Here is a 17,928-nt window from a genome sequence, read left to right as displayed (position 1 = left end):
ATCTTTCATCCAATCCCTCATCCTTAGCAGGCAATATAAAACACAGAGCTAACTGATGCTGCCCTGAGAGCCAGAGTTTACCAATCCTGCTCCATACCGGCCTTCTGTCCAATGCATTGATCTCCCAGGCTTTGAAACCTGCAGGCCTAGAAAACTATGCCCATGTCAACATCTCTACTTAACCAATTCTCTAGAATTCTTTCCCAGCCTGCTTTAACTTAAAAGATATTTTCTGCTTAAATTCCTCATGACGGGCAATGTCCTGCTTTTATTCTAACTCTTGAAACAACAGCTAAAATTGCTTTACCACTTCAAAAAATAAATACCTGTAATTCAAACAAGTGGCATGCAATGTACTGTATAGATATGAGGAAAAGAGAAAACAGAGAAAAACATGCAAATTAATATAAACGTTAGAATACAATACGCCAATACTAAAGATAGTCTTGAGGAAAAGTTCTACAATACCCAGAAACTATTCATCAGGAACATCTTCATAGTAAGGATGGCATAAATTTAACACTGACACATAATTTTATATCATCACTTTTCAACCCTCTACAAAGTAGTGATTCTCAGGGGCAACAAAGCTTACCATGTACTTAAGTAACCCTATTTCAGGATAAAGCAGAGGCAGCTCAGGGAACCATTTCTGTACCAAGCTATTCAGCTTCTCCTAAATTTAAAAAATATTTTTTATTATAAATCAATATATATTCAATTGTGACGTGTTGCTCTTCAGGAAAAAATAACATACTAGTATCTCCCTTACTATAAATCTAACAAGATATACAATCTAATAAGATGTATAACCTAATAAGATATGTAATCACTGATTCTGCCTTCTACTACAAGAAATATCAAATGAAAACCAAAAGGCATCATTGGTCAGAGTTACCATCTGACTAACAGAAGAAAAACTTAATTATCAATTTTATCTTGGTATACATATATAGGCACAAGATCTTGCCTAAGATCAAAGTATACACTCACTTCCAAGCTAAAATGAAAATGTGTGTTGATAACATCAATTTGCATCATAAAATTGTCATCTCTCAAAATATTAAGAACATACTGACACTTTAAAATAATACCTATTTCATTTAGAAAGGAAAATATCATAAAAGCCTTGAAAGAAACAAATATACAGCTCTACAAAAGCCACTTTGAAGCAAATGTGAAAACTGAGGATCCTTAGAAAAGTCGTTTGTCACATTTATTAAGTAAAACTTCTAGACACTTGTCAACTCATTGGGAGATAGCTATTTTATCTAAGGTTCATAAGGTGAATAACTAAGCACACACAGATCAATTTGCTAAATTAAGCATAACGCTTAGAATGTCTATATTTTCTTTTTTTCTTTTCTTTTATTTAAATTCAATTAACATAGAGCACGTTATTAGTTTCAGAGGTAGAGTTCAAGTGACTCATCAGTTGCATATAACACCCAGTACTCATTATATCAAGTGCTCTCCTTACTGCCCATCACCCACTTACTTCATCCCCTGTACCGCCCCCAACTCCAGCAACCCTGTTTGTTTCCTGTAGTTAAGAGTCTCCTATGGTTTGTCTCCCTCTCTCATGCGTATTATTTTCATTGTATTTTTATTGTTCAAAGCAGTGTTTACCTTACTTGTTCCCCCATAACATCCCTGAAACATAAAATATAATATTATTTCCATTTATTTATTTATTTATTTTTGAGTGAAAGAGAAGCTGCACACATGAGCAGGAGGGAAAGGGCAGGGGGAGAAAGAACCCCAAGCAGGCTCCACACCCAGTGCAGAGCCTGACACAGGGCTCGATCTCACAACCCTGAGATCATGACCTGAGCCAAAATTGTAAGTTTAACGTTCAACAGACTGAGCAACCCAAGCATGTCATCTTCTTTCCCTTTTAAAGAGAAAATACACAGACACACTCTCCCAAGGTCACAAAATATTAGCATAAGGATGGAGACTTAAAGATGTACATTCCCCCCAAAATTCAGGTAGTTGCATTTTGTTATATTCTTCAACTAAATTATGCTGCCCCATTAATGTTTTCATTGCAGCATTAGATTGAAACAGTGTTGATTTAGATTTTATTAAAGGAAAAAATCTTTATGTAAAACAGAAATCAAGCAATATGTAGAAGTATGCTTGCAGTATAATCTCCACTCTTGTAAAAACAGGCAGAAAAAAGACTAACAGGAAGTTAAGTGAAAAGTTAACAGTGACTACTACTGTTATAACTGAATGGAAAAGTTACAGGTGATATTTTTTCTTCTTGATAATTTTCTGTAATTTCCACATTTGGTACAATAGTTATGAATTATCATCAGAAATTAATATCTAAATTCACATAATTACTATGCAAACATAACTATGCAAATATAATCTCTAACCTTGTCATTATAGTCCACTTCATAAAATGGATATATGAATTCAATTTCTACAGTAAAAACTAATTCAAAACTAAAAAGAACTAAATACTTACATATTCCTCCTGCTCACGATAAATTTCCTGAAAGACTCTATCACGCAATTGAGTTATTTCTTGTTTTATTTTCTCAATTTCAGATTCATCATGGTCATCAGACTTTGACCAGAAAGAAAAAAGTGACTTTACAAGCTTATTAAAGTAGACCAAAAACAAGTCTTCCTAATAAGAATGCAACTTCTATAGCAAATCACTCTGATTTCTGTGTATCCGTCTGTATCTAACAGATAATAGACCCTCATAACACTTACTTTTTCTAACAACGACTTTTCCCAAACTTACAAAAAGGAATAAAAGATAAAGACATAAAATCAACACATATTTTTCTTGTCTCTTACTTTGCTGCAGAATTTCTCTAAGAAGATGACCAACTGCCATTATAAAGTAAATGTCAAGAATAGGAACCAAAATATAACTAAATTCCTTGGAATTGTTTTCTACATGAGATTTGGTTAAAAAAAAAAGAGTAAATGTATTTATGGTGTGTCTATTAGAGGAAAGACAATGTAGGCCTCAAAAAGACTCCTTAAAACTCCAACAATAAACCACCTTAAAAAGTATATATGTTTTCTATGTTATAGTTCTCCAAAAGTTAAAAAATTAAACTAAAAAAGACCCCATTCCCCACAGTCCAGAATAGGATTAAAAAACTAGAAAAAATCTTAAACCATTAAATTAGTTTCACTCCAAGTCCAATCAAGTGCTCCAAAGAGGAAGAGCCAACTCAAGTTGGATTAAGACATAATGTAGATTGCTTTTGTTCATAAATCGATCCTCAGGGGAACACAAAGAATTACCAGTTTATTCAGTTTCAAACTGAAAGAACGAGGTTAGTAGTACAGATTAGAGTTCTGAATTCTTCCAGTTCTATTATTGTATGAAAACAACTTAGAATATTTAGGAGGAATAGTATGTCCAGCCATTAAAAAGAGAGCTAACAGAGAACATCATGATCTTAAAAATACCTTATGACAAAATTCTACCTTTAGGGGATACCTTGAATGTAATAGGTTTGTATTCTATTAGGTCTTGTAACAGTCTAAAACAGAAGAATTTTTAAATTGTTCTAAAATATTTATGTTACTAAAAAAGGCAGCCATGTGGAATGTTTTCAAAAAACATCTAATGATATGTTTACACTATTAATATAATAACTTTTCATACATAGAAAAAAAAGATAAGATATATAAAACAAAATGTAAATAAGAATTCTATTTTAAAGAATGTATTTACGCATTACTTTCAGGAAGCAGAGCAAAATGAGGTACACATGGAATTTCATAAGAACCAAGTGTTTCCTTACTTCTTCCAAGTTATTCTTTTCAACCAATTTCCATCTCAGTCGAGCTTTTAGGTTTTTCAATGTCTTTTTAATGGACAGCAAGTGATCCACACTGGGGCTCTTATTTAAACATTCAATAATCTGCTTCTTAAACTAAGTAAGAAAAAAAGTTATTACATTTTCAAAACATAGACAACAATATTTACTGAAGACATTTACTGACCATTTCTTATTTCTCTATTAAGATTCACCTAGTATTTACTGAGTTTGGATTGAAATAAGAAATTCCACAATTTTCAAAAAGACAACCTACTAACTGATTTCTTAGTTATCCACATTCCTATTCAGGAGAATATGAGTCCCAGCAATCAGAGTAGCAAAGGTAAGAGAAATATTTCAAGCTAAGAACTATCTATATCTTTGCTAGATATGATGCAAACTGAATTTCTAGTGAGGATATAAATTAAAATTACCTTCCCCAAAGAAGTGTGACAATATGTATCAACTTTTAAGAATGTCGATTCCTTTTGACTTAGTAATTAACAATTTTTAGGAATCTGAGGAACACATAAAATTATGAACAAAGATTATGTACAGTGTTGTTTATAGTTAAAAATAATTGGAAGTAACCTTAACATCTAACACAGATGAAGGTTAAATAATATTATACATCTATGCAAGTGATGATGCTTTAGTTGCTCAAAATGACAATATAAAATCATTAATCACATGGGGCAGTATTTATAATATACTATTAAATGAAGAAACATTTTCAAAACAGTTTATAAAACAACACAATGCACATGATATATGTACATATATATAAGTCACCCTCCAAAAAGAAAATACTCTGAAACTAGCCCTGAGTATCTATCTCTTAGGCTAAGGAAATTATTATCAATGCTTTCATTTCTTCTTATCTTTCTGTATTAGCAAATTTTCTACTGTAAACCTGCACAGGTATAAAGATAATGATGGTAGAGATTAGGTTTAATTTTTTTTTTTGAGATTTATTTATTTTAGAGGGAGAGAGAGCATGAGCAGGAGGGGCAGAGGGAGAGGGAGAGAGAATCCTAAGCAGACTCTGTGCTGAGAGTGGAGCCCAATGGCAGGCTCCATTCTTTGACCCCGAAATCATGACCCAAGCTGAAACCAAGAGTTACTCAACAGACTGTGCCACCCAGATCCCCCAGTAAAGGTTAAGTTTTGAAGAACACAAGGAAATCAAAGATTTAAGGCAATCCAAAAATTTAATATATTTTTACCAATTAAACCACTGTTTTCACTGCAGGGTGATTTAATTACACATCAGATAACTATACTGTTTTTCTAGCAATAATAATTAGTTACCTATACACTAGGTATTAAACTACTTGAGAAAAATTCAAAGCATCAATATAGAAGTCCAAAAAAAATAAAGCATAATCCAACCTCAATACTGTCCTTGTACTTGGATTGTACTGTAGCAATAAGCCTTTCCTCTGAACGGATCTTTTGTAGCACTTGACTATATGTATTTAAAATGATCTCCTTGTCTGAATCACCTTGCTCCTAAGTGAAATAAATCATACATATGGAATTATTCACAAAAGAGTATCCAAAATAATTTAAACCTCCAATAACAATGAATAAACTTTAAAATGCCTTTTTAAAAATTCAGTTTTTTCAAAGTATTTCTTAAACACATATCTTTTTCTAGACAGAAGAGAGACTGATGTCAAAGATGTTAATACAGAAAATTTTGCTTCCATTACGTTATTATTCCTACAGCTTTCTAGAGTAGTGTTAAAGGAAATCAAGGATACCACTACACTAAATTTTAGAACTAAACAACACATAGAACTTCAACACTTTATTTTTAGAAATCATCTATTAACAACCACTTCTAAAATCAAGTCTGAAAAAGAGGTACAAACTCTCAGTTATAGAATAAATAAGTCATGGAAATGAAAAGTACAGTATAGCAATCGATAATACTGTAATAGCCTTGCAAGGTGACTGACAGTGACTAAGATTATCCTGGTAAGAACGAAGTATACAAATGTCAAATTACTATGTTGTACACCTGAAATTAATGTAATATTGTATGTTAATCATACTTGAACAATAAAAAATAAAATAATAAAGTCTGACTAAACCATCTAAAAATACTATTAAAAATTATTTAAAAATAGGGAAATACAGAAATGTATATGCATTTTTCAGTGCCAACCTGAATAAAACTGCAAAAGGTTAAAAGAAGCAAGTAAAAGGAACAATATAACCAAAGAAACTTTGATAAGCAGCCTGAAAAACTGGGAAAAGAGTCCCACTGAACAATAATAACATTACAAAATGCTCTTTTGAGGAGCTACACTAATTTTTAAATTGGCATGACAATAGAGAACATACACAGAACAGAAAGGGAGCTACTAATCAGTCTTGTATATACTTCCAGAGCTTTCCCAGATTTTATCTTAATTTTTCACAAATTCTAATAAAGTCTTTTCTTAGTCATTGGGTATGATGGACTCAATCAAATGACACAGAAAGCTGATACACTCAGATTAAGAGTAGTTTTCCTAGAATTAAACATTAGATTTTATTTTTTTAACATGAAATGTCCTATTAAAATGAAAATATCAGGTGATGGGTATTAAGGAAGACACTTGTTGTGATGAGCACTGGGTGTTAAATGTAAGTAATGAATCACTAAATTCTACTCCTGTAAGCACTATTACACTATATGTTAACTAACTTGAATTGGAATAAAAATTTGAAGAGAAAAAAAAAGAAAGTACACATCATTTAACAAACTGATGGTTACCAGAGGGGAAGGGGGTGGGGACATGGATTAAATAGGTGATGGGGATTAAGGCGTGCACTTGTCAAGATAAGCCCAGGATGATGTATGGAAGTGCTGAGTTAACTGTACTATACACCTGAAACTAATGTAACACTGTATGTTAATTAACTGGCATTAAAATAAAAACTTTAAAAAAAAAGAAATTATCACTGTGGAAGAATAAGAATTTGCATTGTGTTTGGATTAGAATTTAACAACGTTACTATTTCAAATAGGTCTATAAGAGGAAAACTAAGATCAGTCTTCATACTTTCTAATTAGCAAGAAAAACTATATTGCTTCAAAGGAAGCAGTAATACAGAATATCAATACTCACAATCAGAGATATCTCCAGCTCTTTGCAGACACTTGACTCACTCTTCTCTAGGATTTCATCCAGACTACTGATTGTGTCTTCAGAAGTTTGTGATTCTTCCACAGAGAGATCAAAAGCCTCATTTGCAAAAAATTAAAACATGAAAGTGTCTCATTTAATTATTTCAATTAGTATTGTGTCCTTATACCTAAAGCAGAGCATTAGCCTATGCACTGGGCAATGTGGGGGAAGTAAGGATACACATGAAAGATAACGTACTCCCTCCCAAAACTTACACATCAAAAAAAAAAAAAGGCACACACATATCACACACACAAAACACAGATTTTTTAACATAATCTGTGGTTAAGAGAGATAAGAGGAAAAGTATGAAGAAAAAAAAAAGAAGGAAACAGAAACAAGACCAAGACTTTGTGAGGATAGTAAAAGAAGCAGTCTGACTAAAAGCTGGTTAGAACCTTAAATGCTCAGGTGAATAGTTCAAATCTGATAGGTAGTAGGCAGACAATGTCAGCTCTTTAACAAAAAAGGCATATGATTATGCCTGGTATTTAGTAATGATCTACTAAGGATTTAGGAATCTGGAGATTAAAAATTAAAGATTAAACACAGATGACTTCCATCTCATTAGGAAAACAAAGGTATTTTCTATCAGGAAATAAGCTTTATAATAAAGTGTTAAACAGAATAAAATCATGGGCCCAAATTATAATATAGAACATAAAAGTCATAAGCAGTCACTTTGATTTCAGAAATTAGATATGTGATTATGGAGATTTGGAACAGCTATGGAAATGAAAGAAAAGGATACATAATAGTCAACCTAAGCAGAAAGACATTCTGATCAATAACAAATTACAACAAAGAAGCAACTTAGTTATGTTAATATATCCAAGTACCAAAATGAAGAGTTCTGGAGGTAGCTCGAAGATTAAGGACTTTTTCCCCCCAAAACGAAGCTAGAAATACATATATGTCAATCATTCACACCGATAAATGACACCTTGGGTGTCCTTGCCCTTGCTGAGAAGGTTGTAAAGCAGACAGAAGAACAGAGAAAACAGAGAATCAGTAACAAAATAAGGTTGAAATTTAATTAGGGTTCCAAATATATTAATACAAAACTACATGCCCCCACAGCTTTTGGAAAATTACATGGTGTTTTTACAAGAATAAATAAGAACTAAAAAGAATAATACACAAAACACCATTTCCAATATCTAGTATCAACTGAGATTAGTATTCTCCATTTATGTCAGATACCTTTAAGATATTTAAGATATCTAAAACTTAAAAGACTTAAACACTCTCAATTAACATATGTTCAGCATGAGTAGTTAGCCAACTAATGTTAAAACATACATGTCTTGCTAAAAAAGAAACAAAGAAAGCTCTACTACCATCTAAATCACATGTATATACAATAAGACCCTTATCTCTACACTATAGCTATAGAAAATATACTACACTTGTAATAAATTGCAGTGATACTATCTTATACCTAGAACGGCTTATGAAACTGTTTTTCATCTATGTTCCTAGAGAACACAAATATGTAAATCCCTCAATCCTCCATCCCAGCCCTCTTCCCCTCAATCCCTCTCTTCCTCTTCCTTTCTTCTCCACAGAAAAGAAGTTAATTATACTTGGAAAATTATTTAAAAACCCATATACCCTGGTTTAGGCTACAACACCAACACCACCACTGGGCAAGAGCTTTTATTACCTTTACAGTGTTCTGGAACCATGCTACAAGACGTTGTAGAGAAACCTCTGTTTCATTTCTAACACTGGTGAACTCCTCTCTTTTATCACACTTCCAGACATAAAATTTCTTAAGTATTTCTTCAGAGTTTGTCCCTTCTTTGGCCTGTCCATATACTGCCTCTAAAGAGGTTGACAAATCCTATAGAAATATATTCTGTTTATTAAAGTTTATTAACTTCATATTAGGATTCAAGCACCATATGAAAATCTGTGAGACAGAAAAGTAGTATGTTGAATCCTTATCCTTAACAATCTTATAAATTAAACTTAGAAACATTAGATATGAAAATATAAAACTACCTAGAAGGTGATTTATTTGGACTATAGCAGTAAAAGACAAATAATTCCAATTAAGGAAGACACTAAACATATATATGAACTTAAAAAGCATTTTAGAAAGGACTAGAAGAGACAAGAGAGCCTAGGGGCTCTAAGAATAAAACCCTAGAAATGTCACTGAGACAAGAGGAAAACTTACAAAAATCCCAGAAATTTTTATCCCAAAACTCTAAGAAACCCTTGGAAAGACAGAAGATAATTGGTGCTTAGCAATGAGCAAGTCACTGCAAAATGGAGGAAGGCTTGTACCACAGCAGAAAATAGCATGTGGGAAAAGAGAACCTTCTTCATATGCCCTTCTCTCTCACACTATAAAGCAGTAGCACAAAGCAAGAAGCAATATGTGTATACAAGTACAGTACAGGAACCTAGATGAGGCAAAAACTGATAACCAGTACAGAAAAGTTGGCCATCCCCTAAGCATTTTCTTTTCTTCCCTTTCCCCCTGAATACCTGGTAGCATTTACACCCAAGGGTAATAGCCCCTGAAAAAGACTAGTGTCTAAGGCAGAGGGGCTTGTAGGTGCACTGAAGAGTAAGATCATTCAGAAGAAAAGCTTACAGGAAGTAGGTGAACCCAAACTGTAACCCTAGAAGCTCTGAGAAACAGCCCCATCCTATTCCCTAAACCCATCTGAAGTCTTTGAAGTTTTATTCCAAGCTTTCACCCCACCCTAGGACCCCTCTACCACCCTATCCCATACCTACACTACAGCACAGAACTAAGATAGCTTATAGTTCCCCAAGGGAATATGAGATCTTTGAGGGGAGGTACAGAGGAGGATGAAATGTGTGACTAACAGGAGAACTCTGAAAGGAATGTAACAAACCAAGCCACCTTATAAAAAGGAAGCAAAATCAAGAACTCAAAATAAACATAATACTCTCAACAAAAAAAAAGAATACTGAAAACACAAAGCAAAACCATGTACTTATAAACAATGACCAACTGAAGTTATTAGGTATAAAAGAAATAATCTTTGAAATAAAGAACACAATGCATTCACTAAATGGCAAAAAGGATACAGCTAGAGAACCAATTAGTGAGCTAGATGGTTAAGTCAGGATTCCTCAGATCCCCCCAAAAAGAAACAGAAAGGGATAAAAAGAAAAAATGGATGAACAATTAAAAAATGTAGAGGTCCTTGGGGCGCCTGGGTGGCACAGCAGTTAAGCATCTGCCTTCGGCTCAGGGCGTGATCCCGGCGTTATGGGATCGCGCCCCACATCAGGCTCCTCCACTAGGAGCCTGCTTCTTCCTCTCCCACTCCCCCTGCTTGTGTTCCCTCTCTCGCTGGCTGTCTCTATCTCTGTCGAATAAATAAATAAAATCTTTAAAAAAAAATGTAGAGGTCCTTAAATGCAAGCAATTGTTTAAATGTTTAAATAAGATATCCTGAGACAGGGGTGCCTGGGTGGCTCAATTGGTTAAGCATCTGCCTTCAGTTCAGGTCATGGTCCCAGAGTCCTAGAATCGAGCCCCACTTTGGCTCCCTGCTCGGTGGGAAGTCTGCTTCTCCCCCCGCTCCTCCCCCTGTTCATGCTCGATCACTCACTCTCTCTCTCTCTCAAATAAATAAAATCTTAAAAAAAAAAAAAAACAAAGATAACCTGAGACACTAAATACTTTACAAAATCAACCACACAAAACCCTCTTTGAAAGTACTCTTAGAGAGGGGCACCTGGGTGGCTCAGTCAGATAAGCATCCAACTCTTAGTTTTGGCTCAGGTGGGTCATGAGATTGAGCCCTGAATCGGGCTCCAAGCTCAGTGGGGAGTCTGCTTGAAAATTCTCTCCCTCTGCCCCTCCCCCCACTTGCACACATGCATTCTCTCTCTCTGAAATAAATAAATTTTTTTAAAAAAGTACTTAGAGAAAACACTCCAATACACAGAGAAAACCAAAAGATACCCAACAACTTATGAAATAAGAATGAGAGAATAACTCTAAAGCTTGTTATCTGAATTATCATTTAGAATATCCATAATACTCTGATTAAAATCCTAAACAATTATGGCTGTTTGGTTAGCTGATTTGGGGGAGGGAAATACACAGAAGGAAGACACACGAAAGACAAGTGAGAATGTTCTAAGATATCAGTGGTAGAAGGTAGAAAAGGGGGGAAAAAAGAAACCATGATAAACAGAAACACAAAATAATTACAGAAATAAGTTCTAGTAAAACAGTAATTATAAACATATAAATCAAGTTACCCATCAAAAGATAAATTTATACATTAGATTCTTTTAAAAAATGATGCATTCATATGTTGTCTAAAAAAGACATTCAATTTAAAATAAAGGGTGCCTGGGTGGCTCAGTTGCTTAAGCGTCTGCTGTCGGCTGAGGTCATGATCCCAGAGTCCTGGGATAGAACCCTGCACTGAGCTCCTTGCTCAACAGGGAGCCTGTTTCTCCCTCTCCCTCTGTTGCTCCCCCTCTCCCCCTCCTTGTGCTCCCTCTCTCTTTCTGTCAAATAAATAAATAAATAAAATCTTTTTAAAAAATGAAAATAAAGGGGGCTCCTGGGTGGCACAGCGGTTAAGCGTCTGCCTTCGGCTCAGGGCGTGATCCAGGCGTTCTGGGATCGAGCCCCACGTCAGGCTCCTCCACTATGAGCCTGCTTCTTCCTCTCCCACTCCCCCTGCTTGTGTTCCCTCTCTCACTGGCTGTCTCTATCTCTATAGAATAAATAAAATCTTTAAAAAAAAAAAATGAAAATAAAATAAAGGGAGGGGGAAAAAGAAAAGATAAACAGAGCAAATGATAACCAAAAAAAAAAAAAAAAAACAGGTAGAAAAGGAATTCTTAAAGGAAACAATATTTTAACACCATAAAGGAAAAATAAGGTTACATAATGGTTAAAAAGAAAACAGTTTAAAATACATAACAATCATAAATAATTTAACACCCAACCATACAGCACCAAAATTTTTTTAACAATTTAAAGAACTAAAATATATAACAAAAATATCGCAAAACTGATAAACTGATCAGACCAAAAAGTAAGCAAAGATACAGAAGATTAAGGGTTAAAATAATAGCTATACATCAGGAACTGCACACCAAGAACGCACAGAATGTACTTTTTTTTTTTTTTTAAAGATTTTTATTTATTTATTTGACAGAGACAGACAGCCGGCGAGAGAAGGAACACAAGCAGGGGGAGTGGGAGAGGAAGAAGCAGGCTCCCAGCGGAGGAGCCTGATGCGGGGCTCGATCCCAGAACGCTGGGATCACGCCCTGAGCCGAAGGCAGACACTTAATGACTGTGCTACCCAGGCGTCCCGGAATGTACTTTTTTAACTTATAAGGAACAGTCATGAACAATCAACCATGTATTTTAGGCCACAAAAGAAGTCTCAATAACTGTTGAGGAAATCAGAAATCATGAACTTTAATTTCTTTGACCTCCATTACTGTAGTATAAGTTTTATTTCTTAAGTACTTGAAGAATATAAGTAAATATCAAACTGCTTCACCAAAATAGAAGTTTAAAGAATATTCTGGTGACCGAGGGGAACAGTAGAAAGAGAAACAAACCAGATACAGCAAAAAGTCTCATAAGATTAAACTTTAAGAAAAGAGTTTTTAAAACGATCTCGGTTGCAAACCTATGTTTACTAACAGTTCACAAGAAGAAATAAACCTTTACAGGGTAAACTAAAAATTGCGCTGTAGACATACATTCTTACTACACCACTGCCCTTTTGTATGCAAAGGTTACTTCACTATTCTGGAAGAACTTATACTATACATGGTATCTTCTAAACTACATCTTCCTCCAGGCAGACAGAAAGACAGTGCCCAGATGTCCCCAATATCCTTTTCTCCAACTCTCTACCAAACTCATTCGCTGCAGTCCAAAATGAGACAAGGATGCCAACTAGCACAGCCACGATTTAACTTACTAAAGATGCTGACCAAAGCAGTAAAAGTTCAAAGATACATAAAAAGTAGATGGCGAAGAGGATTGTTGTTTTCAAATGATATGACCACAAAGAAAGCTCAAAGAACATTAATAGAGAAATTAGAACTAAAAGAGAGTTCAGGAGAGTTGCTAGAGACATCAACAGTAAAAAAAATAATAAAAAATAAATACATACACACATAAATAAAACAGTATTCCACTACACCACCAAAAATAACTAAGAAATGGAAAGTAAGATAATATACACAAAAGCAACCAAAAGCATACATATTAAATGAAAAAATGCCAGAGGCCTCTTAAGAGAAAAATTTTAAACATCAGCAAAGGACATTAAAAAAAAGATCTGATTAAGTGAAGAGAAAAATCACGTTAATAGGTGGAATGGGTCATAACACTGTTACACGCCCGTTCACTCCAAATTAAAGTCATTGCTGAGATGGCAGGATAACGCTGAAGACAAGGGTCCATAACATCCTATAGCTATTGTACTCTAGCCCCTAATCCTGGATCAGGACTCCTCTCCTAAACTCTTGACATGTGACCCTACCAGATTTTCGCTAGAATGCAACAGACAACAGGGACTCACGTGCCTGCTACTGCTTCTGTCTCCATGAGTTTTCCCAGTGAATGCCGCCCTAGCAACCCTGATGTGTCTGACCATTTTACCTTATTTGCAGGATAGATACATATACATACATAAACATATTAAATAGATTAAAGTAACATTTTAATTCTATCAAAGAGAAACTAGAATTCATCAAAGAGAAGAAAAAGTTTGCAACCATCAGTACTATCTGGAGTCTCAAGGTAAATGCCAATTTCACCTCTCAAATGATAAACATATTTTAATGTATATACATCTTTTTAACTTCTAACCTGCAATGTTTTCAAGCGTTTATTAAGAGGTAACTCATCTACTTCCAGAATAAAAACTTCTACTGCCATGTTCAGTTTCTGTTGCACTTCATTTCTTTTGGCAATCAAAATATTCCCTTCATTCTGGAGAAAGAAAACAGAATAACCATCATTAACACATCAGGTGGTTTTTTTTTTTTAACACATTGACCTATGTCAAAAAAAACTGATGTCTTAAAGTGAGTAAAATTTAACATTACATTCTCCAAACACAATAGCTTTTAAGACAAATATTTCTCTCCTGAAATCACCAAACTCACAAAGAGCTTTTCTCTCCCTTAATTAGAAATAAGACATTTAATAATCCTGCTCTGATTTTTCCCATTATATGTACAACACTGAAATTTTTGTTTTTCTTTATGTATTTTTTTTATTTATTTATTTTTAAAGATTTTATTTATTTATTTGACAGAGAGAGAGACAGCCATCAAGAGAGGAAACACAAGCAGGGGGAGTGGGAGAGAAAGAAGCAGGCTCCCAGTGGAGGAGCCTAATGCGGGGTTCGATCCCAGAACGCCAGGATCATGCCCTGAGCCAAAGGCAGACGCTTAATGGCTGAGCCACCCAGGCACCCCAAAATTTTTGTTTTTCTTAAGAAAATTATATAAGTTCCTATTATTAACTACACACTAACTCCCTCTTACTCCCATTCCACCCTCAAGTCCTTCATCCACTTATCCTTCAAGATTCAGTTAATCTCCACCATGGTAAAACCTCCAATTTGTCTAAGAGGCTATGTTTGGAAATAGGCATATGAGAGAGATTATATTCTAGTACTTATGAAGCTGTACTGAAACTATTTATATGTATATTCCATACCCAAGAGAGAGGATCATGTCTTACACAAATTTGTGTCTCTGCTACCTATAACAGTGTCTGGTACACACACTTAAGAGCTTGAATTTTAGAATATTCTTTTTTTGTGTAAGCTCAACCAGACCATTTTTTTTTTTAAGATTTTATTTATTTATTTGACAGAGAGAGACAGCCAGCCAGAGAGGGAACACAAGCAGGGGGAGTGGGAGAGGAAGAAACAGGCCCCCAGCGGAGGAGCCTGATGTGGGGCTCGATCCCAGAACGCTGGGATCACGCCCTGAGCCGAAGGCAGACACTAAATGACCGCGCCACCCAGGCGTCCCTCAACCAGACCATTTTATAACTATATAGAAAAAAGAAAGAATCTCTTCACCAAAAATACACATGGCAATCAAGTTAAGGTAGTGTGCAAAATACATAAATGAAAATAATAATACTAGGACCTAAATTAAGTTCAATAAGGGAAATAAAATGGCAGGGTGCCTGGGTAGCTTAGTCGGTGAGGTGTCCACCTCTTGATTTCAGCTCAGGTCATGATCCCAGGGTCCTGGGATCAGGCTCTCTGCTCAGCGGGGAGCTTGCCTCTCCCTCTCCCTCTGCCTGCCACTCTGCCTGCTTGTGCTCACTCTCTTTCTCTGTGTCAAATAAATAAAATCTGTTTAAAAAATATTTTTTAAAAATCTACCAAAATACCAAGTCTTGGGGCTACATTAAACACTCTCCCTCTCTGTCCTGAATCACTTTCCTATGCTCAAACCAGAAAAACAACAAAACAAAAATTAAAATGCAGTTCTTTTTCATCTTATTACATGAAAATACATCATTAATTATTTTAATATTGACAATACAGCTTAAATGGAAAGAGAATACAGTTTGCAGTCAGACACATCTAGGTTCAAATACCATGTTAACATTTAGAACTATATAATCTTCAGTAATTTCCTTAAACCCGGTAGGCCTCAATTTCCTCATTTATAAAATAAAAGCAAAACTGTCCATTCTAAAAGTGTAAGAAAAAGTTTACAAAGTACCTAATAACATTACCTGTGTTTCATATAGATTCAAAACTTACTGATTCTGCCACTTTTTTCTTCCATAATCAGAAGAAATCAGTTAAGGGTCTAACATGTAAAATGACACAAATACAAGCCCTTCTTCAAATTTAACACTCCTGGCATTTCCAAAGTCCTAGTTATTCTGTTCACGTCTCACTTAGAGTCAGCTAGGTTCCCAACTGGGCAACCTAGGTATGAACTGGGAATAAGACTTTCAGGGTACAATCCTCAGAGGTAGAAACCACCAGTAATTCAGATGGGCAACTCCAAACACAAGTATAGAACTCACAGGTACTATGGAAAGCTATGACTGCGGTAAGTATCTTTATATGAAAAACAAGGAGTTCTGTTCAGCTCAATATAAACTAAAGAAAACTGTGAGAGGAAATATACTTGTACCTATGCTAATAAATATTTCATAGGAAATAATCTGTTCTTTATACCCTCCCCTACCCACAAATAACCACCTCTCAATAATGGGTGGCTTAAATAGCATTTAATAGTAAGGCAGAGTCCAGCACTGCAGCATAAAACACACCATGCAGACCTAAAAACAAAATACATTAGCAGGTGTCACAGCCACACTGGCTTACAAGCTTCATCCCCCTCAAAAGCTGCCATCTTTGACGGGAATAGTTTCCAAAGTTCCTCAAGGATAGTATGCCCAGTTGCAAGAGCCCCCACCAAGTATGCGTAGTTTAAAATTCCTCAAGTTCAGATATAAAATACCAACTAGGGAGATTTACCTAACCAATGTTCATGCAAAAGGGAAAAAGATTTTGTTAACACTTTATCCACAATCGCCATTTATCTATCTTATCTTTTTTTAACAAGGCAATAAAATTAGGAATCAAATTACTAATATGAAGATGCTATAAAAATTAAAGATTTCATGCAAAGTATCAATTACTATAATATCTATAATCCTTTCTCAAATGATATCCCCTTATGATCAACAAATAAAACCATAATAAAGAAAAAATCTTGACCCACCACATTTTCACAAGTTTTTATGTTCTCCTGAGCAAGATTGTATTCTGCCCAAATTCTCTCTAATTCAGTCAAAGAAGCCGGGGTAGTAAAGCACTCTTCATCTAACACTTGCATAGCATCTGAAAGGTCTTTTCCAAAACGAACATTGATGTTGACATGTCTATTTAAAAACAAAAGCAAAAAGGAAAAGATCAAGAAATTTATAGGTTGATATGAGAGAAAGTTTCACTTAAATAATAATAGTCTGAAGTTACAACATACAACATTGTCTATGAAGAGGTACTTGCTAAAACCTTACATAAAATCATAAATTAACTGGTATAACTTGTAATTAAAAAAATATTTGATTCATGGGGCACCTGGGTGGCTCAGTTGGTCAAGCACCTGACTCTTGTTTCAGTTCAGGCCATGATCTCGGAGTTGTGGGATGGAACCCTGCGTTAGGATCCACACTTGGCAGAGAGTCTGCTTGAGATTTTCATTCTCCCACTCCCTCTGCCCCTGCCCCCCTGCTCATGCTTACAGACACTCTCTCTCTCAAATAAATAAATCTAAATTCAGAAAAAAATATCAAATAAAACTTTTATTAAAAAACTTTTACACGGGGCGCCTGGGTGGCTCAGTCCATTGGGCATCTGCCTTCGGCTCAGGTCATGATCCCAGGACCCTGCTCAGTGGGGATCCTGCTTTTCCCACTCCCCCTCTGCTAGTGCTCTGTCAAATAAATAAAAATAAAATCTTTAAAAAAAAAAAACTTTTCCATAAAGGATAATAACTTCAAAGTCTGCAGAACATTAAATGATATCAAATAGACCTTCAATGCTGGTATACAGTTAGATTTCTGAATAATTCTTGAAAAACAGTAGACTTAGCCAATCTTGCTTACCAAGACTGCAGGCACATTAGTCCCTGTACCCTATTAAGCAGACTAGCATTTGTGGAGTTGAAAAAAGGAAAAAAAAAAGAAAAAAAGCAATTGGAGAAGCAGGCCAGCTAGCAAAACCAACAAGGTCCATCCATATTCTTTTCTCTAGTTTCAAACTAGACTGCCACCATTCTAATAGCACATTATTTCCTCAAAAATGTACTAAAATATATTGGATTATTTTGGTCCTAAGTCTGTCTCATAGCTGTGGCAGTGTAGCCACTTAATTTTTGGTAGTGCATCAAAAGTTAATTAGGCTCTA

The 17,928-nt window shown here is 35.0% G+C and overlaps 1 protein-coding gene across 1 annotated transcript in view; it reads right to left on the bottom strand.

Annotated features, from left to right (window-relative positions):
- STK31 (serine/threonine kinase 31) overlaps positions 1-17,928 on the bottom strand; it is a 73,202-nt gene that overhangs the window by 29,124 nt on the left and 26,150 nt on the right. Inside the window, exons 9-16 of the mRNA XM_057304403.1 lie at positions 16,742-16,901; positions 13,839-13,961; positions 8,652-8,831; positions 6,926-7,042; positions 5,196-5,315; positions 3,786-3,917; positions 2,480-2,581; positions 596-676 (exon numbers count right to left, since the gene is read on the bottom strand). Coding sequence (XP_057160386.1) covers positions 596-676; positions 2,480-2,581; positions 3,786-3,917; positions 5,196-5,315; positions 6,926-7,042; positions 8,652-8,831; positions 13,839-13,961; positions 16,742-16,901 — 1,015 coding nt within the window. The remainder of the gene's footprint in view (positions 1-595; positions 677-2,479; positions 2,582-3,785; positions 3,918-5,195; positions 5,316-6,925; positions 7,043-8,651; positions 8,832-13,838; positions 13,962-16,741; positions 16,902-17,928) is intronic.

The sequence above is a fragment of the Ursus arctos genome, unplaced genomic scaffold (genome assembly GCF_023065955.2).
Source record: "Ursus arctos isolate Adak ecotype North America unplaced genomic scaffold, UrsArc2.0 scaffold_3, whole genome shotgun sequence".
Taxonomy (NCBI): Eukaryota; Metazoa; Chordata; class Mammalia; order Carnivora; family Ursidae; genus Ursus; species Ursus arctos.
Note: the sequence above shows the minus strand (reverse complement) of the source record. Positions and strands in the feature narration are given on the sequence as shown.